Source organism: Gasterosteus aculeatus, chromosome 5 (genome assembly GCF_964276395.1).
Source record: "Gasterosteus aculeatus chromosome 5, fGasAcu3.hap1.1, whole genome shotgun sequence".
NCBI lineage: Eukaryota > Metazoa > Chordata > Actinopteri > Perciformes > Gasterosteidae > Gasterosteus > Gasterosteus aculeatus.
Window position 1 is genome coordinate 16367538 of NC_135692.1, and position 20412 is coordinate 16387949.

General features: G+C 49.6%; 4 protein-coding genes across 12 annotated transcripts; 2 read left to right on the forward strand and 2 right to left on the reverse strand.

Annotated features, from left to right (window-relative positions):
• Nucleotides 1-210: 210 nt before the first annotated feature.
• Nucleotides 211-5747, reverse strand: eif2ak1 (eukaryotic translation initiation factor 2-alpha kinase 1). 3 transcript variants are annotated; one of them, XM_040175805.2, is made up of 15 exons: nucleotides 5183-5747; nucleotides 4378-4545; nucleotides 4136-4272; nucleotides 3947-3990; nucleotides 3760-3859; nucleotides 3566-3646; nucleotides 3380-3473; nucleotides 3212-3260; nucleotides 2587-2950; nucleotides 2384-2483; nucleotides 2177-2283; nucleotides 1293-1407; nucleotides 1108-1187; nucleotides 714-947; nucleotides 211-533 (listed from the first exon to the last, which is right to left on the reverse strand). In XM_040175805.2, exons 1-15 carry the CDS (start codon nucleotides 5346-5348, stop codon nucleotides 399-401), a joined length of 1974 nt encoding a protein of 657 aa, XP_040031739.2. In that variant the 5' UTR covers nucleotides 5349-5747; the 3' UTR covers nucleotides 211-398. The 3 variants fall into 3 exon arrangements, with proteins under 3 accessions (XP_040031739.2, XP_040031742.2, XP_040031740.2); XM_040175808.2 differs by lacking the exon at nucleotides 5183-5747 and adding an exon at nucleotides 4852-4988; XM_040175806.2 differs by lacking the exon at nucleotides 5183-5747 and adding an exon at nucleotides 4718-4899.
• Nucleotides 4883-10438, forward strand: pms2 (PMS1 homolog 2, mismatch repair system component). 4 transcript variants are annotated; one of them, XM_078102567.1, is made up of 16 exons: nucleotides 4883-4966; nucleotides 6080-6134; nucleotides 6391-6530; nucleotides 6622-6708; nucleotides 6796-6898; nucleotides 6996-7179; nucleotides 7355-7522; nucleotides 7610-7707; nucleotides 7783-7882; nucleotides 8042-8126; nucleotides 8210-8362; nucleotides 8455-9280; nucleotides 9368-9535; nucleotides 9605-9705; nucleotides 9831-10000; nucleotides 10188-10438. In XM_078102567.1, the coding sequence occupies exons 2-16, from the start codon at nucleotides 6121-6123 to the stop codon at nucleotides 10329-10331; spliced, it is 2541 nt and encodes an 846-aa protein (XP_077958693.1). In that variant the 5' UTR covers nucleotides 4883-4966; nucleotides 6080-6120; the 3' UTR covers nucleotides 10332-10438. The 4 variants fall into 4 exon arrangements, with proteins under 4 accessions (XP_077958693.1, XP_077958694.1, XP_040031736.2 ...); XM_078102568.1 differs by having other exon boundaries at nucleotides 4908-5033; XM_040175802.2 differs by lacking the exon at nucleotides 4883-4966 and adding an exon at nucleotides 5773-5988.
• A 12-nt stretch (nucleotides 10439-10450) lies between these two features.
• On the forward strand, nucleotides 10451-14876 carry rsph10b (radial spoke head 10 homolog B). The gene is given in 17 exon segments (XM_078102569.1): nucleotides 10451-10786; nucleotides 10877-10937; nucleotides 11201-11269; nucleotides 11436-11609; nucleotides 11690-11775; nucleotides 11858-11978; nucleotides 12063-12515; nucleotides 12593-12782; nucleotides 12858-12966; nucleotides 13060-13139; nucleotides 13216-13343; nucleotides 13440-13544; nucleotides 13669-13803; nucleotides 13892-13951; nucleotides 14136-14235; nucleotides 14365-14504; nucleotides 14506-14876. Coding segments are annotated over 17 exon segments (2334 nt in total). The 5' UTR covers nucleotides 10451-10568; the 3' UTR covers nucleotides 14611-14876.
• Nucleotides 14877-14900: 24 nt separating this feature from the next.
• Nucleotides 14901-20402, reverse strand: dlgap5 (discs, large (Drosophila) homolog-associated protein 5). 4 transcript variants are annotated; one of them, XM_078102565.1, is made up of 19 exons: nucleotides 20223-20402; nucleotides 19279-19526; nucleotides 19013-19194; nucleotides 18796-18870; nucleotides 18650-18704; nucleotides 18461-18553; nucleotides 18254-18343; nucleotides 18085-18159; nucleotides 17955-17977; nucleotides 17658-17851; nucleotides 17407-17568; nucleotides 17221-17309; nucleotides 16973-17133; nucleotides 16779-16883; nucleotides 16447-16699; nucleotides 15803-16365; nucleotides 15538-15670; nucleotides 15272-15315; nucleotides 14901-15124 (listed from the first exon to the last, which is right to left on the reverse strand). In XM_078102565.1, the coding sequence occupies exons 2-19, from the start codon at nucleotides 19514-19516 to the stop codon at nucleotides 15032-15034; spliced, it is 2628 nt and encodes an 875-aa protein (XP_077958691.1). In that variant the 5' UTR covers nucleotides 19517-19526; nucleotides 20223-20402; the 3' UTR covers nucleotides 14901-15031. The 4 variants fall into 4 exon arrangements, with proteins under 4 accessions (XP_077958691.1, XP_040031734.2, XP_077958690.1 ...); XM_040175800.2 differs by having other exon boundaries at nucleotides 17658-17860; XM_078102564.1 differs by having other exon boundaries at nucleotides 17955-17980.
• Between the last annotated feature and the right edge of the window lie 10 nt (nucleotides 20403-20412).

Sequence of the window (20412 nt, forward strand, 5' to 3'; positions counted from 1 at the left end):
ACAAAATCTAAATTGGAAGGCCTACTGTCTCAACAAATGACAGGCAGTGATCAGGATCAAGAAGCTGCACAATACCATAATGCACATTGGGAACGCTCCCTATAGGTCACTTTATACTACTACTACTTCAAAGCATCATCTCAAATAATCACATGTTGCTTCTTACAAATCTAACAAGATAAACTGCATTTCAATAGAGCTGAATCCGAGTGTAGCAGAAGTGGGTTTATTAAACAGCTGAAGGAAAATAAATAATAGCACCGTTACATCTCAGTGTACAAGACACATTCAAATGTAACACACACACACACACACACACACACACACGCACGCACGCACTCAACCACTTGTGCCAAGTCACCAAAACAAAGTACAACAGTAGTTGAATAAATCAGACCCTATAAGGCTTTGGCCTCATCAGACTCAGAGACACTAACTGTGACTTCTGAGCTTTGAAGCCGACTGATCTGTCTCCTCAGCTGCATGATTTCTCCCTCCTGCTCTTCAACCCTTCTTTGTAAACTGTGGATCACCTTAGGAGGAAAAAACAATTGGTTAAAATGTGTTGTCAAATATTATCACGTACTGGTTGGAGCCCTGAAGCACACTCTGGTGACACATGCAGCAAAGCCACACATGCAGAATGAAGAAAGCTGCACATTGTAAGTAATCCGGGAACCGACGTTTGTTTTCCGCAAAGTGAGACAACGTACTATGTCTTTACTGCAGAAGAGTTCACTCTGTAGAAGCTGGCTGGCTGTGGGACGAACACTTGGCTCCTTGTTCGTCAGCTTCATAATGAACTTGGACAGGACGGGCCATCTCCGGCAGAACGAGTCTGAGATGTTCCCCTCCCTCAGGTCCCCCAGGGTCCGGACCCGCTCCATCTCAGTCCCGAACGGCTGGAAAAGTTCGAGAGCCAGGACCCCGATGCTGTACATGTCTGACTGGGAGAGCAACAACATGACAAATAAAAACATCACACAAGTGATAACAATAAAGACAATTTAAAAAATGCGTTAAGTTAAGTTAATAAATTATACGAGTATAGCACAGAAAATTGTGACATTTTTGTTATTGTTGTCGTCATACTATTGATTAGTTTACCTTTGAATCATAATGGGAGCCCTTCAGTTGTTCGGGAGCGGCATACACAAACGTGCCAACACCTGTAGTATGTGAAGACTCTGCAGAATACACCAGAGATGTGACTGTAAGGCACATGGCGCCATCTACTGGTGACTCTTTGAGGGACTCATGAAAATGAAACAAGCTTTGAGGTGCAGTATTACCACTGATGGACGATGGGGTGCTTTTATGGCCCTCCATTATTATATCCCTGCAGGCCAAGCCAAAGTCCCCAATTCGAACATGGCAGTCGTTACCGAGGAGGAAAATGTTCCTGGGCTGTGGAAAAAAACAAACACAGGAAACATTGTTTTTTTGTTATATATTGGTGGGTGTAAAGATACTGATTTCCAAGTTTTTTGCAAGGAATAAACTATTTGAGGCCTCTCTTAAAAGCCTTTGATGATTCTGGGACATGTATATGCTTCATATCACATTAACAACTCAACTATAATTTGTCTACACTGAACTTGAATTACCACAAGATAATCCTTCCCATGCGTACCTAAAAGCAAAATACATTACCAAGGACATTGAAAAGACTGCTGTCTACGACTCCTCTTTGAGCACGTCATCGACGCCAATGCAAAGGTGAAGGGCTTTTTAATCTGGGAAATCAATGTTCAGCCTCTTTTTTCTCCAATTTCATCTTTACCATTATTTGAAAAATGAAAAAAAGGCTGAGGGGAGTCACCAGTCAGCTCTCCACCTATCAGTACGCTGCATGGCTCGTTTTGGTGTTTCCAGCCCAGTTGAAATATATGCATTAGGTCGAACTTTTTTAAAGGCGGTGAAGCACTCTGGGAACAGTCCTCTGCACCTCCCCGCTTTATCTAGCACATGTCCAAGGGAAGAGCCAAGATTTGAGAGAACATCTGCCTGATAAGCTACATGAATTTGTGTTCAACATCTAGGAAAAAAACATTTGCTTTGTGAAAGATGGGGAGAACCAAGGCCACATCGATGACTTATTTGTCGTTAGTTGTTAGTTGTCAATGTAAACTCCCGTTCAGCTTCAGAGAAAACCTCAAACGTCGAAGCCTCTTACCTTCAGGTCCCTGTGCATCATTCCCCTGGAGTGGATGTACTTCACTCCTTCCAGGATCCCTCTGAGCAGACGGAGGGTGTGTTCGGTGTCAACACATCCATAAGGGCCTTTAAAGGAAATAAAATATATAGTGAGTGTAATTTGACCTACAATTTGTACCGGAACTACATCCTTTTCGTGAAATGTTGGCTTGTTTAAAACAATTACATCCTGGGGTTTGCTCTTTGGGCTTGGTGTTCCTCTCGGAGATCCAGTCCTTCAGTGAGCGCTCACACAGCTGCATCTGGATGTAGAGCATCAGGTGGAACTGCACAAAAAGTACGTTTTAAAAATAAATCCCACCTTTAAGCTTTAATGGCAATCGTTGTTGGTCATCTGCATGATCACTGAAAGCCTCTTCGGGTGCCCACCTCTTTAGAAGAGTTCGCCGCACGTCTTTTGCTGGCCCACTGCTGAAATTCCCCGTCGATGCAGGAGTTGTTGTTCAGTTCGATGCCCCCCCTGCTGGACTCCTCTTCTACCAGTGCTGCGCCCTCCCAACCCATCGCTGGACATTTGGAGCTCTTGGGTGGACCTCCCTGTCCCAGGAACACACAGGGGACGTAGTTCTTGGGAATCTGGCGCGTGGTCTCGGCACACACTGGAGCTGCACCCAAAGCGCCGAGGGGCTCGGCCTCTCTCGGGGGCACGTTGGCTCTGGAGTCTGTTGGGGCTTGACTGAGGCTTTGAAAAACTATGGAGGAGCTGTTGCTGTTGTCGGAGCTCTCATCGGAGCTGTGATCAAAAGAGCAGCGATCGAATATTACATCTACATGTCCTCAAACGAGGTTACTGTTAAAATATCCAAATTATCCATCTGGTATATTGTCACAAATAAAATGTCATAGCAAGAATAACTTCCACCTTCAAATAACAAATGTTATGTTATTAGCGCATTTCATTAATTATTACAAACATCAAGTTTTTACAAACATCATCATCAATATCAATTTATATGCCGTTTATCAGGCAACAGTAAATGGACACTGATCCCACCTGTCCAGTTGTTCAGGGGGCTGCAGCGCCGGAAGGAGAGACTCAGGATCTGCAACACAGATGCTTTTCACATTAAGCCTCACTTATGATAAAAAATAAAGCTGCTATTGTTCTTTAAACTCAGGGGAGCGTAAGTACGATTGTTTCAGCCCAAACCGCAGTACTCACATGACGCAGGCTGAACATGCTCCATCCACGCAGTGTGATAGCCCACAACATTCATATGCAGCAGGCTGGATAACACTTTGACTTCCCTGAGGACCTGCAGCAAAACAAAATAATGCAAGTATCAGTACATTATATCTCTGGATTTGGATATATAAAGGCTGTATTGATGAAACATTGATGCCCCACCTTCATGCAGTCATCCTTTGAGACTTTTCTGATGAGAATTTTCTTCACAGCATAAAACTGTCCATCTAATTTGTTCATAACCTTCAAGATGAAGAAATAAAAGGATGTTTGTGTTGATAAACTCAATTTGTGTTCCGTGATGGAGTCGTTTGTAAGAAGAGAAAAAATCATGCAGTAGAAACAGAGTGGAATACCTTAAAAACCTTTCCATAAGAGCCTTTTCCCAGTCTAAACACTTCTTCAAATTCACTGAGATAGCGGGACGTTTGTGCTTGAAACAGCCCCTCCTTGGGTCTGCGGGACGACCAAAACAAACATCTCATACACAATACTCAATAACACAATAATACTGCGCTAGAAAACACGTAAAGCACAGCCTACCTGACAGCAGGCTTGTGCGCGTTGGAGCCGGCAGCTTGCTGGCCCTGCAGAACGAGATGAGGACAAACACACTCACCACTCTGTGGACATGTAGACGGCTGGCCTGTCCTACCAAGGACAAATACTCCCACAACAGTCCTAGTCCTAAACTGACAACATGCGAAAGAGCCCCCCCAGGGGTCCTGTTACCTGTGGATACAGCGAGGAGCTGGCAGCGTGAAGCAGCTCAGTGAAGGCCCGGTTGTGCTGCAGCCTGACGGTGCTGAACTCGTCACTTATGGCCAACGGTGAGAGGAGGTTCATGGCCGCTAAACGCTGGCCAATGACTGGAAGTTTGGAATAAGTGAAGAAAGATGCACAGATCCTAATGTAAGGACAGTAGTTTAAACATGCAAACTGTCAATTTTCACGTTCCACATCTCAGGACAGACCTTTGAAGAGCGTGCGGGAGCGCGTGGGGTTGCTCTCGTAGACAAAGCACAGGTGCTCCAGCAGGGAGCCCAGGAGAAGGTGGTTGGGTATGGCTGAGGCGAACTCCTGGACGGACGGGTAACGCCGGCCAGCCATCAACACCTCACGGTTGTTATCTGTGTCGGACGCTGAGGACACAAAGAAGCAAAAGTAAGTGAATAGATATAAAGAGAGAAAGAGGAAACAGTGCTCAATAAAACAAAGAATGAACTGCTTCAACATGTGATAGAAAATAGATTATATCTTACTTTGTTGAACTCTGGAATAAAATACTAACATAACCGCAATATCTCCTCTTACCTTCTTCGATAACCTTTGCAATCATTTCAACAATGTTTCTGTCTCCTAGGTCCATATTTAAATAATAAAAAAACGTGTGCCCCAAAAATCAAGCAGCCAAAGCTGTCAAAACGTTTAATTAGTCCCCCGTTCACCTCGAATGCGAATTATGACCCGGTCTTGTTTGTACATAAGAGGGAGGTGCAGAGCAGCAACTCTTATCTGCACGGACCAGAAAACTCCTCCACCTTCCGTCCTCACTCCCTGATGGTAAACACAGGACCGAGTCACCGAGTCTCCTTTACTCCCATCTCCTCTCAGGAGGGAGGAAGAGTCGGCATGTCCAGACTAGTTCCACGCAGAAGAGCTGAAGGTCGCCTCCAGCCTGCTGGATAACCCGACGTTTTATTCGTTACGTCATAATGTGGGCTAACCGCTAACTAGCTAGACCGAGTCGATTCGGCAGCAACGCGAGGAAACGCTTACTGTCAAAGCGGACTTCGTCGTCCTCTTCGCTAGCAGCCGCGAACAGGCTCACGTTACTCCCGGTTCCATGTGTCTTGAGGGGATTGAAATGACAGAATATCGAAAGGTTGCTGCCACTTCCAGAACTTTCCTCGGTCCTCGCGAGTCCGGACGTCGAACTGAACATTTTTTGTATGTGACAAATGTTGACAAAATAAAGTACTGCCAAATTCACATGACTTTCTTCACATAGTCCGTCTAATCGTCACAAACGTCCTTTCCCGGTGTTAACAATATTGAAATATGTCTTGCCAAAATACCACACGGACTATTCCGTCAAAAGACGGCCATGATTTACCCGTTTAGGGGTCGTCTGTCAATGTAGGTGCTTGGTATCCGCAAATATGAACCTTTAGAAAAATAATCTAGCATGGAATAACTTTACAAAACAACTACAAGTGTCATTTTTTATTGTAATTGTGGAAATTAAAGCTTCAAACTACCGCCAAGACGTCTGCATCAATGAGGCAATGTATTCGTTTCTTTCTGTGTGAGGTGAATGCAGACGCTCCCTAACATCTCGCTCGGTCATATTTCGGTGAGTTAATTTTAGGTGATGAAATCCTACAAAGAGTGAGGCAACGGCTTTCACGCTACTCATTTATGTAGAGTGATATGTATTTTTCTTACCGTTATGACTCGCATATTTAGTTAATTTGCCGTTCAACCCTTTCAACATTTTTATCGTATTGGTTTAACCTTTGGTGGTCAACATGCGCAGGTTTTGCGCACGGGTGAAGCTCGTGACAACACGTGCAGTGCGCGCGGTACAGTTTCTCCTGCGTCGGGAAGCTTTTGAAAACATCTGATTAATGAAAACAAAGCAGCTAAATTATATCAGTATTCTCTCTGTTTCAGATGAAGTCACATTTCATACTTTTGGATTTTAGACCTTGAAGATGTCTGATGCTTGGTAAGTTAAACATCAAAGTATTTTTTTAACGTTAACCTGCATTTCAGTAATATGCGCTTACTGCAGCTAACTTGTATCGACTTTTTTTTATAAGGTCACCTGACCTTCCCACAATCTTCAGGTGTTCGTCGCAGCTCACACAGAGCTTTTACCATTTGTCATCTTTCCACCATTCTTCATGTATTGATCATGTATGGATGTGTTACTCTTTGGCCGTGCATCATTGATCACTGATCACTGGTTTTCTTCCCATCAGCTCTGAACCTGCAGGAGCCATAAAGGCCATTGACAAGCACTCTGTGCATCAGATCTGCTCGGGACAGGTGGTGCTGACTTTGGCCACTGCAGTGAAAGAGCTGGTGGAGAACAGCATCGACGCAGGCGCCACTAGCGTTGGTAAGGACGGCTGTCGAAATCACACGGTGTTCATCTTTTTACCTTCCAGTCCAATAGGAGATGTTGACTGAGCAACTTTGCGTGTGTCCAGATGTCAGGCTGAAGGACTACGGAGCTGAACTCGTGGAGGTGTCGGACAACGGCAAAGGGGTAGAGGAGGCCAACTTTGAAGGACTGAGTGAGTGTGGCCGCTGTTTATCCCGTCCGGGTTAGTTAAAGTCTGCCTCATCTTAACGGTGAAGGGAAACCTCCTCTCGTTCTGCAGCGTTGAAGCATCACACGTCGAAGCTGAGGGATTTCTCTGATCTCATCCGCGTGGAAACGTTTGGCTTCAGAGGGGAAGCCCTCAGCTCTTTGTGTGCTCTGAGGTAAATCACAGCCGCGTTGCTTTGGCACATACGCCTGCTCACCTCTGTCGACTAAAGTTCCCTTCGACCCCCCCCCACCCCCTCCCCCCCACTTCAGTGTCCTCAGTGTGGTGACGTGCCACGAGTCCAGCCAGGTGGGCACCAAGCTGGTGTTTGACCACAAAGGCCACCTGGTGCAGCAGTCCCCTCATCCCCGGCAGCAAGGCACCACAGTCAGCCTGCAGCAGCTCTTCTACACGCTGCCCGTTCGACACAAGGAGTTCCAGCGCAATATTAAGAAGGTGAGTCGCTTTAGGATCAGTCTTGTGTTCAGTCCAAAGGTCATACTTTTTACATAACAATATAACCTTTTTTTATATCTTTCAATGTATTCGCTCTGAGCCCGTCAGTGGTTAATCAGTGTAACTGCTTTTTCATCTATAATTCCCAACATTTCATTGTTCCGTTCTGTTTCAGGAGTATGCCAAAATGATCCATGTCCTGCAGGCCTACTGTATCATCTCTACCGGAGTGCGCGTTACCTGCTCCAACCAAACCGCGCAGGGAAAGCGCAGCACAGTCCTCGGCACCACCGGCAGCCCGAGTATGAGGGACAACATCGGGGCCATATTTGGACCAAAACAGGTTGGACCATTTATTAACAAACCACATCCACGGTTGAAGAAATGGACTTATTTGATTTGCTATGTACTTTATTTTTTCTTCCTGCAGATACAGAGTCTTATTCCTTTTCAGCAAGTGTCTCCTGCTGAGAATGTTATTGAAGAATATGGACTCAAAGATGCAGATCTACCCAAGCAGCCTTTTAGGTGAGATACACTCCTGTACGTACAGTAGGTTTGTGTATAAAATGTTGTGCCTCTAACGTGAAACTGTTTTGGCAGCATGGCGGGGTTCGTGTCACGAGGAGACCACGGTGTTGGGAGAAGTGCCACTGACAGGCAGTTCTTCTTCATTAACAGCCGGCCTTGTGATCCTCTGAAGGTAGTTCAATGCCCCTATGTCATCATTTAAAACACTTAAAATGGGTTTGAACGCCTTAATATCTAATTGTGAGCAGATACAAGGACACTAACTAAATTATTATAACTTCTTCTGTGATGAATTATTATAACCGTTTCCATCTACTAATTGTTTTTACAGGTGACTAAACTTGTGAATGAAGTGTATCACATGTACAACAGACACCAATATCCATTTGTTGCCTTGAACATAGCTGTTGCCTCGGGTAAGAAAAGTGCTGGAAAGGTCCCTCTGAATCCGACTGCTGACCTTCTGTCCCACACGAGTGATTCCGTGGTGTCATTTCAGAGTGTGTGGACGTGAATGTGACGCCCGACAAACGGCAGATCTTCCTTCAGGAGGAGAAACTCTTGCTGGCTGTCGTGAAGGCCTCTCTGATCACCATGTATGAGGCTGGAGTCAATAAGATCAGCCTGAACTTTACCCCCATACCCAGAACCAGTGAGCACACATTTAGCCTCCGATCAATGCGTATGATGTAATATAATAGAGACGTTCCAGTGCTTGTACATTGACTGTCTGTCTGTCTTTAGATGACATCGGTCCTGTGGTCCCATCTAATGAGAACGCGTCCGAACCCGGAGAGCACGCGGAAGCAGCGTCTCGCAGCTCAAAGTCGTCCCTCAACCTGTCCGCCCTGAAAGCAGCTTTCTCAAGTCCTCACAGCTCCAGTTCTGTGAACGCTGCCAAAGCTGCAACCAGTGGCCCTGCACAGAAAACACTTAGGACCTTTTTTAAGCACAGCGACAAACCTCCGCTCTGCCGCCCAGGGGTCGCGACCCCTTCAAGACCTGCCAGAGTTCTCCCCGAGAGCCCCCCAGTGGGGGGGGCTGAGGTGGACTGGTTCAGGCACGGAAGGGAGTCGTGGAGCGGCGACGAGTCGGAAAAAGACGGCGCCTCGCCAGATCGCGTCGTCGCTACGACGACACCGGGTACTTGGCGCTCTGGCCCGGAGGTCCGTTCCCCTGAACCGACCGACGCTGGGAAAAAAGAAACGCGGGAAGAAGCGTCAGAGGACCCCGAGCCCCCACAGGTCCAAAGTGAGCCGGGCACTTCCAACGAGGGCCGTGCGCCGAGCCCGGACGCCAAGAGGGCCCGGACAGACGAGCCGCGCCCCCCCGCCGAACACAAGGCCCACACTCAGTCGAGACGCTCGCCGGCGGTGGATGCTCCGGTCTTCCTGCAGAAAAGGGCGGTGCCCCTCCACTTCTCCTTGCAGGAGCTGGCCGGGAGGGTGAAGCGGCTGCAGGACCTGCGGAGACAGGCGGCCGGCGGTGATCTGTGCTATCGACGCTTCAGGGCCAAAATCGACCCCGGAGAAAACCAGAGTGCAGAGGCGGAGCTTAGTAAAGAGATCAGGTGGGTTTTTACTGCAGTCGATATCTACTGGTGAACTTTCTAATGTTTAAGTGTCCCATTCTACCCCCCCCCCCCCTTCCCCCACAGTAAAGACATGTTCAAAGAGATGGAGATCATCGGCCAGTTCAATCTGGGCTTCATTATCGCCAAACTCAACGCCGACCTCTTCATGATCGACCAGCACGCCACGGATGAGAAATACAACTTTGAGATGCTGCAGCAGCACACGGTGCTGCAAGGACAAAAACTCATCCAGTAAGAAAGCCGACTCAGCTGATGAAGCTTTAAAGGGCCGCTTTACTGATCTGTTGTTGTTGTTCACAGTCCTCAGAAGCTCCACCTCCCCGCCGTCAGTGAAAACATCCTCCTAGAGAACATGGAGATATTCCGAAAAAATGGCTTTGAATTCCTTGTGGATGAGGACGGTATGAACATTTAACTGTTTAATATGAGTGATGCATCCCGATTTATCTCAAGTTCAAATCCATGCGACGCCACTGTGATGGTCCCACATGCTGAACCTAGAGTCGTGTTTTTGTTTCGCCTGCAGCTCAGGTGATGGAGAGAGTTAAGCTGGTGTCTCTGCCCACCAGTAAAAACTGGACCTTTGGCCCGGCCGACATTGAAGAGCTGATCTTCATGCTGAGTGACAGCCCGGGGGTCATGTGTCGACCGTCCCGCGTCAGGCAGATGTTTGCCTCCCGAGCTTGTCGAAAATCTGTGAGTTAATAAAGGGGACAATTTTCAGATATTTACTCAGACCAGGTGTACTCTCATTTTTAATCAGAGTTATGGTATTGTGATTTGAATTAAGCATCTGCTGTTAATTAAATTGCCATGGAAATGTTATTAATGATGTAATGACTGCGTTAACACGCTCTATTACTTTGTTCACATCCATCTTCAGGTGATGATCGGCACTGCCCTGAATGTAGCTGAGATGAAGAAGCTCCTGGTCCACATGGGGGAGATTGACCACCCGTGGAACTGTCCTCACGGGAGGCCCACCATGAGACACCTCGCCAACCTGGACATCATCTCACAAGAATAACCATGCTGGGAGAATTACTGTGTTCTTGTGTGTTTTGGTTGTTTGTTATTGCTCTGATTTTATTTGTATTTCCATTATAAAAAATAAATATTTTTATATCTTAACACAATCAGGTTTATTTACCCCATTAAGTGGGTATCTGTTATCTGTCACGTTAAACCAGTGGTAGTACCCTTTTTGACTGACTAAGGCTGCCGTAGTCGGTTGCCATGGTAGTCAGCGCGCGGCACCGTTACCATGGAGACGATTCCAGATACACAACAAACGGAAGAAAAGATGAACACCGCGATTAAAAACCAACGTGGGAATGAGAAAACGCGCGGGCACGAGGAGCAGGCGAGCTGCGGTGCGCGTTCTGAAGTGCACGCGCATGTGAAACAAACCCAAACCCACCCGGGAGACGAGGGTGACGACATCCATGAGACCCCGACTCTGGTGGGTCTGGTCGTCCGCAGGTAACGTCACATCGTCCCGCACAACGTGGACTACCGGACGTCCTGCTATGATTATTACACCATCACGTTAATATTCCGTCTCTTTAACAGGTACGAAGGAGGAACGTGCGGAGAGGGGGTCGTTCGTTTCGAAGGTGGTCATATTTACAAGGTACTGGTTAATATGAGACACGTGACCAGACGGTAGATGCAGGCTGAGCATTTAGAACGTTAATCAAGAGTTTGAAATAATTCAAACCGATGCAAATATTAAACCAACGTGTTTTTCAAATGCTTGCACATCATCATGCTCGGTGAGAGAATCAGTTTTACCTTAAAATGCATTCTCACATATATTCTGAAAATGCCCCACAATGCAACGCTGTCATTTCCATCAGGACAAATAAGACCAGTCCCTTCTTTGTTTATCTGAAGGGGACGTTGTCCATGGGACTTATGGATGGTCGCGGCGTCTTCACAGGAGCTGACGGCCTGAAATATGACGTACGCTACAATATCGAAGCATTATGAAAACTGTAATAAAATGTAATGTTATCAAGTGTTAAGCAAAGTGCCCAACAGCCCATGTGTACAGAACACCCTGAACATGCATCCTGTACACATGCAGATATATATAAGTAATACATCTCGTTAATATCTAATCCATCAGGGAGAATTTGTGTGCAACATGCCCACGGGCAAGGGCACCTACACCTGGCCCGATGGCAGCTCCTATGAGGGGGAGGTGTGCGGTGGCGTGCGGCATGGGACTGGGACGTACCGCGGTGAACTGGACGCAGCGTCATACACGGGCCAGTGGGCTCAGGGGAGGAGGCACGGCCAGGTGCGCCCCACCCGTCCACACCTTAGCCTCCAGTCCTTTTATTCCTTGTGTGCGCGTAACGGTTTCTCCTGCTGTTTCAGGGTGTCGTGTATTACACGCAGGACAAGACGTCATGGTACAAAGGCGATTGGGTGAGGAACAACCGAGAGGGGTGGGGGGTGAGACGGTATGTATGCAGCACATGGTCGAACTCGCGGCGCGGCCTCTGAACTGCCCGGAGGTCAAAGGTGACGCCGGTGTCTCCGCAGCTACCCCTCGGGAAACGTTTACTCCGGCGAGTGGAAGAACAACCTGAGACACGGCGAGGGCACGATGCGTTGGCTGAATCTGGGACAGCAGTACGTTGGGACGTGGCACAACGGAGTCCAAGTAGGAGAGCAGGCTGGCGCCCACGTGTCCGTGTCGCACTGATGTGATTGCATGCTCACCGTCTCTGTCCTCTCCGCCGGGAAGCACGGACGGGGCACGCACGCGCGGGCCGCGAGGCGCGCCGACGGGTCGCGGTGTTGCCATCGCTACAGCGGGGATTTCGTCCGGGGTCGTTGTGAAGAGGAACGGAGACGGAACGAAACACACGGCAAGGTTGGTCAGTTGTACAGAGCTGCCTCACAGTCAACACGAATTCAGGGGGAACCAGCTCGGTTTGCCCCTGCTGGGAAGTTGCATCACGACTTTCGCCCTTGTAAGGATGGGGACGTTTTTGAGGGAGAGATGATGATACTCAACCTGACCGCTGGCAAAGCCTCCACCGCTCCACCCGGTGAGTCACCCGCAGCACGTGCAACAGGTCCAGCAGCGCCGTGTCCATTAACACCTTCATCCACCTCCACCACAGACGTGCCTCTGAACATCGCGTGTCTCCTGCAGAGAATCCCCGAGACAAAGCGCAGCGCCGAGCTCAAACAGGTCGCCCCCCCATCTTACACCGCTCTGCTTGTCTTTCAGTTGTCGTTGCTCTGATGCTCTGACTCGCGTGCAAACAGGTGGAGTTCGCGGTGCTGAGGAGAGCGGCGGAGCTGCGGTCTGCGTACAGCTTCTACAGCGGACTCGGCCGGGCCCCCTCCCCGGGCGGCAGCTTCCTGCTGTCCCGCCTGCAGCTGTGGCGCCTCCTCAAAGACTGCAACGTCCACCGGCACGGCATCAGCCCGGCGCAGATGGACCGCTTCATCGGCGGTGAGCAGGACTGCAGCGCGTCGAATACACATCACAGGGCATTTGTGGCTTCATGCTTTCACTCTGTGTTGCCAGAGGGCGCCCCCCCAGCGGAGATCCGCTCTCCTTTCGCTCCCATCCGTCTGGGTACGCTCCTCAGCTGTCTTGTGATCGCGGCCTTCCACATCTACCACAAGGACGCGGCGTAAGGAATGTCTGCTTACAGAGTCAATTGGCCCGGTACTTTGGTTCAGGGAGGACTGATGTCGCAGCAGACACACGTTCCCTCTTTTCGCAGGTCAGAAAATCACCTCCTGGCAGCCTGCTTTTCCAAACTGATGACGGACAACGTCCTCCCTAATTACAAGAACGTTAAAGGTGCGGACGCTGTTGAGACGGAGACAAAGGCGCCGCGTTGTGCAGGAATAGTGGCGTAACTGCAGTTGTGATCCAGGCTTCGTGTTTAGGCAGCCGGACTGCGCGGCGGTGGCCGTGAGCTACTCAAAGAGGAGCTGGGACGTCTATCAGGCCTACAACAGAGGCCGGAAAGTGACCTGCAGACACCTGCTGGGGATGTTCAAGGTGCAACATGCTGCAACACAAAGATTTCGTCATGCAAATCAATCATTTCATTCTCTCATTTCGACCCATTGGTGAATATTTTATTGACCCCTCCAGGATCTCCGCCTGCTGGACACCAACCTGACCCCTGCGAGATTACTGCAGATCATCACAGCAGAGAGCCGCGACCGCGACAACCCGTCTGCCTGCCTGGACGTGGAGGTCGGCCCGTAGCGTTCTCCCCCGCCCTCCCCCCCGACTCCCTCGTCTCCTTCTAATGGTTCATTAGCAGATTAGCATTCATCTACCTTCCCTTTAGTCCCTTTTCCCACTTCTTCTGCTGCAGATTACATTCCTGGAGTTCTTTGAGGTACTTCTGGGCTCTGCTGAGGTGACGTGTCAGCGGGGGTCCGAAGGGCTGGGGGGGGGCCTGTCCTCCCCATCAGGCCCCGAGGCAGAGGCCAGTGAGCGTGTCACGGAGGTGATTTTTAGAAGCTCAGACTGGGATTCTGCTGTTAATGAAGTTGCAGAATAAAACTGTGAATCTCACACAAGAGAACAGACAGAAGATTAACTCTCCAGTGAATTCGCCCATCACTCCTGACATGTGCAGCTCCACAGCGGTGGAGGTTGGTGTAGCATCAAATGGATTCAGTCAGTGCTTCACCTCGGCATTGATTTCACACGAGTGTCTCACACATCCTCCGTTATGTGAAGAGGAGACCTGCAGAAGCCTTATCGCTAAATCGTCAGATCACACAAATATGCAGGGCGCCGAGTTTAAAGAACTATTGTATTTTTATCTTTTCATAGACAAGGAAGTCAAATGATGCAGCAGAAACGTCCACTGATCAGACTGCTGAGAGTCAACAAGATGTTGAGACTAAAGCCTCTGAGAAACCTCCGTCTGCAGGTTTGTTGGTATTTATTAAGTATGAATTGTAGACGGGAAAAGGACTTCTGCACTCCTCGAGAAGCTTTGCTGAGAAAGCAAACAAAGTGCTGTGACTGGAGAACAGATTGTGTGTCATCATCCCTTCAGGGCAAAGCAGTGAGACGAAAGAGGAACCAAGCAGAGGAATTGAGGCACGAGGCTGCGAGGTGGAGCTCCGGAAGCAGACCATCCACCAGTTCTTCAAACACGTCTTCTTCCCGGCTTTTGAACACAACCAGTTGGTGTCTAGAAGAATTGAGGAGGAGAAGCTCCGCCGGGAGGCACAGAGACCTCCTGCTCAGCCAAAGCCCCCCCCCAGAGGGACAGGCAGCACCTCCAGCAACACACAGCTAGCCTTTTAGCTTGGTCAGCTGAGAGTATTTTCTAATCAATGAAGCCTTCTTCTAGATTTACCCAAGAAACCAACTTATTTAAATGAAGGAAATCCAAGTTCTTCACTGGGCGCTTTCATGATAAATGCATCAGAACAGCCACTAGATGGCATCACCGCTCCTACCAGAAGCCCCATCGCAGCAGCATCTCACTCCTGTGCTCCTGTGTTACAGGTAGAGGGGCCATTATTTCTGTCTGAACTACAGTGACCAATAAAATAAAACGGGTATAAATGAAGATGACAGTTCCACTTTGTTGTAACTAGAACTTTAATTGTAAACACAAATATATTTACACATTTTCCTGTCACTTACATATATATTTCATATTTTCATCAGTAAAAAGGTTGTAGAAAAGTATAAGATAATGTCTGGGCTGCACATCAGAGGGGAGGTGTGAAGACCATGAGGTCACTTGGACAGACGGACTGGCGGATCCGATCCTTCAGGTCCGGGGTGAAGAGAAGCATGGTCGACTAAAGAGCGCGTGAAGACAAACACAGTGAGATCATTCAGCAATGACACACAACATGTAGCAGTGATAATTAAGTCCAATGTGGATTAAAAGATAAATTTTTTTAAATAAAAAGACACCAAAAGAGAAAGAAAGGAAGAACTTTGACCTGTGGTGACTGAAGGTTTAGCGCTGAACCCACCGCTGGAAGGGCTGTGAGGACGTGAGACGTGAGCGAAGAAAGGAGTTTAAAACGGTCCCTCATAACAGAGCGATCACTACGGTTTATCAGCGTGGTCTGATATTTCAGGATTGACAGTTAAAGAGGAGCTCATGGTTTTAAATTGGTGTTGTTATGGTATGAAACCAGGCGTACACACAGTGTGTGTGTGTGTGTGTGTGCGCCCACAGCTTTCCCAGAGGCAACAATCATACCGTGTTCCGGCAGCGTAAGCAGGTCCTCTGTCTGACCTCTGGGGCTCTCCATCTCCACATCCAGCCCCCCGGGGGACAGGCTGCTTCTCTGAGACGGCAGAAGGTAACGCTCAAAGTCCAACCCGGGAATCTCCTGAAAACAACAACAACAACACAATACTTTGTTTACTGCAGAGCAAAATGAATTTTAAAAAAAACGTGTGGATTTTACAGTTCAATAAAATTCAATCGGTTGTTTTAATGACATTTAGTGACGTGTGTTTACCTCAACAACCAAAGTGCCTGGTGTGAGACACACAGACTCTTGGGCCTCTTCAAGACTCAGCACAGCAGGGGGGGAGGAGGTGGGAGGCCAGCTGGGAGTCACACTGGGCGACAGCGAGAAACTCGGGGATAACGAGCGCTGCGGGGTTCTGCACGGGGAGCGAGGGAGGTCCACACACACCGCGGCTGGCTCCTCGGCGACACAGATGGACGGAAGCGAATGCTCGGCGGCGGGCTCGCGCAACGCCAGAGCCGCGTCTCCCTGCACGGCCGCCGCGTCTCCCTGCACGGCCGCCGCGTCCCTGGCGGGGGAGAAACAAAGGGAGCTGTTGCTCGCCCTGTGGCGGGATGCCCGAGGAGTGCCACGCGGGGACGCCGGCGCTTGGTCCAGGGTGAGGCGGGCGGGCATGTGGCGGGGTCGGGCGGGAGAGGCGGCGGTGAGAAGGGGGGTCTGTGGCAGTGCCAGGCATCGCCGCGTGCTTCTCCTAGGCGAGAGGTAGTTGGAGCAGGGGGGGGTCTGAGGCAGCGCCGCAGCACTCGGACGGCCGGCTCTCCTCAACGAGCCTGCAGACATACGACGGCGTCATCGTTTGCCCAGCGGGGAGAAGCTGATAGCGACAGTGAGGCCTTCAGGCGTTCGCTCACCTGGCGGCTTGGCCGGGCTCTCCACCTGGAAGAAGCCCCCGTCAAAGACCACCGTCGCTGGGGGCTCGGCTCGGGACTCGGACTCCTCGGAGCTCGGGCCGGCGTCTTCTACCGCAGCGCCGGCGTCCTTTGCTGCCTTCTCTGCCTCGGCGGCCTGCTGTTTGGCTTTCATGGCCGCCTTCACGGCCGCCAGGCGAGACCTGGCGGCCTGATTGGTTCCTGTCGCCTTGGCGGGTGCAGCCGACGGTGGTTTCTGTCAAATGCACAATGCAGACGTTATTAAGCCTTTACGTCCACGCCAGGACCACTGGATATTTAGAAAGAGTCTTCACCTTCACCCCTTTCCTCTGTCGGGGGGGTGGGGGCTCGTGCTCCTCCACCCAGCCTCGGCCCTCTGCTACTTTAAGAGCGTTGAACTTCTTATGGACATCCTCCACCTCAAAGAACGGCACAAGCACAGAGCGCGCATGAGGATCGCTGTCTGAAACACTGTGTTGTCCCGCCTCGTTCTCCTGTGGACACCCACCTGGTAATACACCATGTCCCAGAAGCCCTGCAGGTCAGTGCAGGTGGTGATCTTCTCCCCCCGGCCCAGCTCGCAGTCCTCCACCAGCCCGCTGAACTGCTTGAAGCGCTCCTTCATCAGCAGCCTGGCTTGGCCCACAGCGGTACGCATGCGGTCTCTCACTGAGACAGACAGACAGTTACGACTCTCACCGGGAAAATTATGTCATTACGGACACCACGGCGTGGGCACACAGCCCGCCCACTCACTCTCTTCTGGGATGGACTCATCCTCCACTTTAGGCTCCCAGTCGGCGCACAGGGTCATCAGTCCTTCGGTTTCAGACGCGATTTCCAACCTGAAATCACACAGAGAACTAATTATTGTACAAACTTCAACCAATCGAAAAGCAATTGAAAACATCGGAGCAGGAAGATCGTGAAGCGGGACGCCACCTGAAGTACGGCACGCCCCGTTTGGATTCCAGGGGGCTGCCTGTAGTCGCGGGGGCTTCGCGGGGAGGAGAGCGGCGAGGGGACTTGGAGGGGGAGGAGTCACTCGGCTCACCCGGGGGCTGGAGGTTAAACGCGGGGACCTCTGGAAGGCTGAAGCTGGGGCTACGCAGGAAGAGCAACAGCATGGCGTTGAGACAGGAAACAACTTTCCCGTGATAAACCACAGAACGCTGAGCATCGCTGGGGCCGACCTGGGTGTAAGGAAGGCGTCTGCTGAGCGAGGAGTGAGAGGCTCGAACTTGAAGGACGACAAGCCGACGGGAGCCTTGAACATAAAACCCTTTGGAGCAAAAGAGGAGGCCTCTTCAACCGCGACGGCAGGAGCTTCCACCGCCACGTTTTGCTCTTCAGAGGAGGGCGCCGGGCCGGGGGGACGCGGCGTTTCCTGCGACTCCTACACAACACAGAACGCGTATCAGGCCAAGTTTCACTGGGGAAAATGTAGGCGCAGCTTTAACAGAGGGCGTGAAACCCAAAGGAACGCTCACCATGGTCACATCCGCCTCAACAGCTGCTGAATATTTGAGGAAAAAAGAGGGAGATGAACATAAAATGGGACAAGATGTTAATGTAAGCAATGTGAAACAGATCAGCTTCTTGACCGACATCTAACGATACCTTTACAGTCGTTTTCTCTGTAAGAAAAGGGGGCCACGTGGTTGATGAATGCTCTGCTTCTCGTGGTTCTTACATCTGAGGGTAAAGAGGAATTTAGGAACATTAAACAGCAGTTGTGTCAAACCACAACAGCAGCTTCAGTCTCCGCGATGCCGAGCTGCAGACTCACCCATCGGTTTGTCTTTCGCCACCACAGGAGCTGCTGTAACCGCCGGCCTGCTGGCCGACTTGGACCTCAAAGCTCGCACGGCGGGCTCCACTTCAGTAGGAAGGCGTGACGCAGAATGAGATGCACATAAGGGAACACAAAGGGGCGAACACAATATCCGGCCCAAACTCCCAGCTGGGTGGGAGGACGTTTACTGTCACTACTCACCTGCAGAATCGTGAATCTTGGCAGTAGCCGGAGCAGGTGCACGTTTGACAGGAGCCACGCGGCTCCTGGTTGTTCTGTCCAGAGCAGCTTGAGCTGCAGGGGGGGTGACGAGAGGTCAGGTCTGAAGTACACAAGGTCACAGAAGATGGCGCCCTTCATTTAAAATAAAAAGTTAAAAGATTAACGCACCTTTTTTTGCCAGCGTTTTTGGATCTTGCACCGCCAGAGGCTGTAGAAAGGTTGTCTAAAGAAAAGAGATGCAACGATGTGAATATTAGATTTGCCTTTTATGGAAGTTAATAGGAGAGCATAATGAAGGTTTCTCAGAGAATTACCCTCTCAATTTGCTGCTGCTGTTTCATCGACCGAGTGACTCGAACACTCTGTGATGAAGTCGAGCTCATCTTTGTCTGAAATAAAAAGCACAAGAAATGACATGTTGATTATTTGGAGTCATTCATGACTATAAATGCAAAACAAAGCCACACCTGTTGTGATTCAGGTCACTGTATCAAATAGGAGACATTTACAGTAAACAGTAAAATCCCTCACTTCTTTTGCTCTGGTTGAGGCAGCCGGGACTACGGGCAGAGAGGGAATGGTCAGGGTGTCCTTGGGGTGATACATGCCCGTCTTGAATACCCCTTTACGTTCTCTCTTTTCCTTCTCTTTCTCAAGAGCCTTACGCTCCTTCCAGCGCGCGAGCTGTTTCAACCGCTCTTCTCCGGCCACGTCTGTGAAGAAGGTGAGGGGGGGGGGTCAAGGCTGTGGGGCACTTATTGGGAACACGTGATTATGTTGGAGTTTGGTAGACGTACCTTTAGCAGATTTGCCATTGTTCAATGTCTTCCCCTGAATGTTTGAAATGTTCACCGTGGCAATGGAGGCATCCAGGGAAGACATCTCCAGCTCCGGGAGCTCAGCCAGCTGCCTGCGTGTGTTCACCACCCGCTCTCGGTTTTCCTTCTGGGACTGAGATCTCCTGCGGGACATTTTCACCCTCAGCATCGACACGCTGGTGTCCCGCTGGCGCAGGTGGGCGAATGCAGAATCCATGTTCAGGAATCTGGAGTAAAGAGGGGGGGGGGAATGTGAGGTGCTGCTGCATTATATTGGATGTGCTGGACGTTATGCCACCTGGGGAAAAAATGATTAACTGAAATAATTATATATAAATAAATGAGGAAAGTTCTCTGCTTTAACAACGCATTCAGATGGGAATCAGTCAAAACTGCATCTAGTACATGTTGTCATTATTATACACTCAACTGGGTTATCATTTAATTTAACAAAACTCTTAAAAGTCAGTCAGGATCTCAAAAATGACGTCACTAAGCTCAACATCACGTCATAGTTTTCCACGGACCCTCGATTAACCCTTATAAAAATTACTCCACGGCACAACACGAAGATCGAGAACGGGTAACTAATTTTCGTGCGACACGTTTACCTGAACTATGCAACGTTAGCTACACAACAGGCGGACGTTGGCTAACGTTAGCTTAAAGCTGCGGGTCACCGTCAGACGTTCCGTGTTAATGGTAAAGTCCGATCGAGGCTAGTCCGAGTGAACAGCAACACGTTGTGTATTAATACGAAACGTAAAGTTAGCACGTTGCCTGTCTAACGGGCCAAAGGAACTCCAAAGTGTATTTACGACGCACGAGCAAGCGTCGAACTGAACTACGGTTAAACCGGTCAAGCGGCGAACAAAAGTAGTATAACTGTGTTCTTAGAAAGTATATCAAAGCACACGTCTTACCTTTTATCTCCCAACGAAAAATAAAATGATAGAAAGACTCTGCTGGCAGTCCAGTAAAAAAAATCAAAACAAGTTAAGTACGGTTCCTGCTTCAGCTTGATGTTAGACAACAATCATGGCGGGGCACTTTTTTTGAAATTCATCCACGGCGACGCTGATTGGCTGTAAATCGAAAGGGGTGGTCATCACT

Coding starts and splice junctions, on each gene's coding strand:
- dlgap5 (XM_040175799.2), bottom strand. CDS start 19,516: ATGGATTCTGCATTCGCCCACCTGCGCCAGCGGGACACCAGCGTGTCG. Junction 18,705..18,795: donor AGCAGCAGCAAATTGAGAGG/GTAATTCTCTGA, acceptor TCTTTTCTTTAG/ACAACCTTTCTACAGCCTCT. Junction 18,554..18,649: donor AAAAACGCTGGCAAAAAAAG/GTGCGTTAATCT, acceptor CCCCCCCTGCAG/CTCAAGCTGCTCTGGACAGA.
- pms2 (XM_078102567.1), top strand. Junction 9,706..9,830: donor ATTCCTTGTGGATGAGGACG/GTATGAACATTT, acceptor TTTCGCCTGCAG/CTCAGGTGATGGAGAGAGTT. Junction 10,001..10,187: donor CCCGAGCTTGTCGAAAATCT/GTGAGTTAATAA, acceptor ATCCATCTTCAG/GTGATGATCGGCACTGCCCT.
- eif2ak1 (XM_040175805.2), bottom strand. CDS start 5,348: ATGTTCAGTTCGACGTCCGGACTCGCGAGGACCGAGGAAAGTTCTGGA. Junction 3,860..3,946: donor GCGCACAAGCCTGCTGTCAG/GTAGGCTGTGCT, acceptor GTCGTCCCGCAG/ACCCAAGGAGGGGCTGTTTC. Junction 2,484..2,586: donor CGGCGAACTCTTCTAAAGAG/GTGGGCACCCGA, acceptor CTTTTTGTGCAG/TTCCACCTGATGCTCTACAT.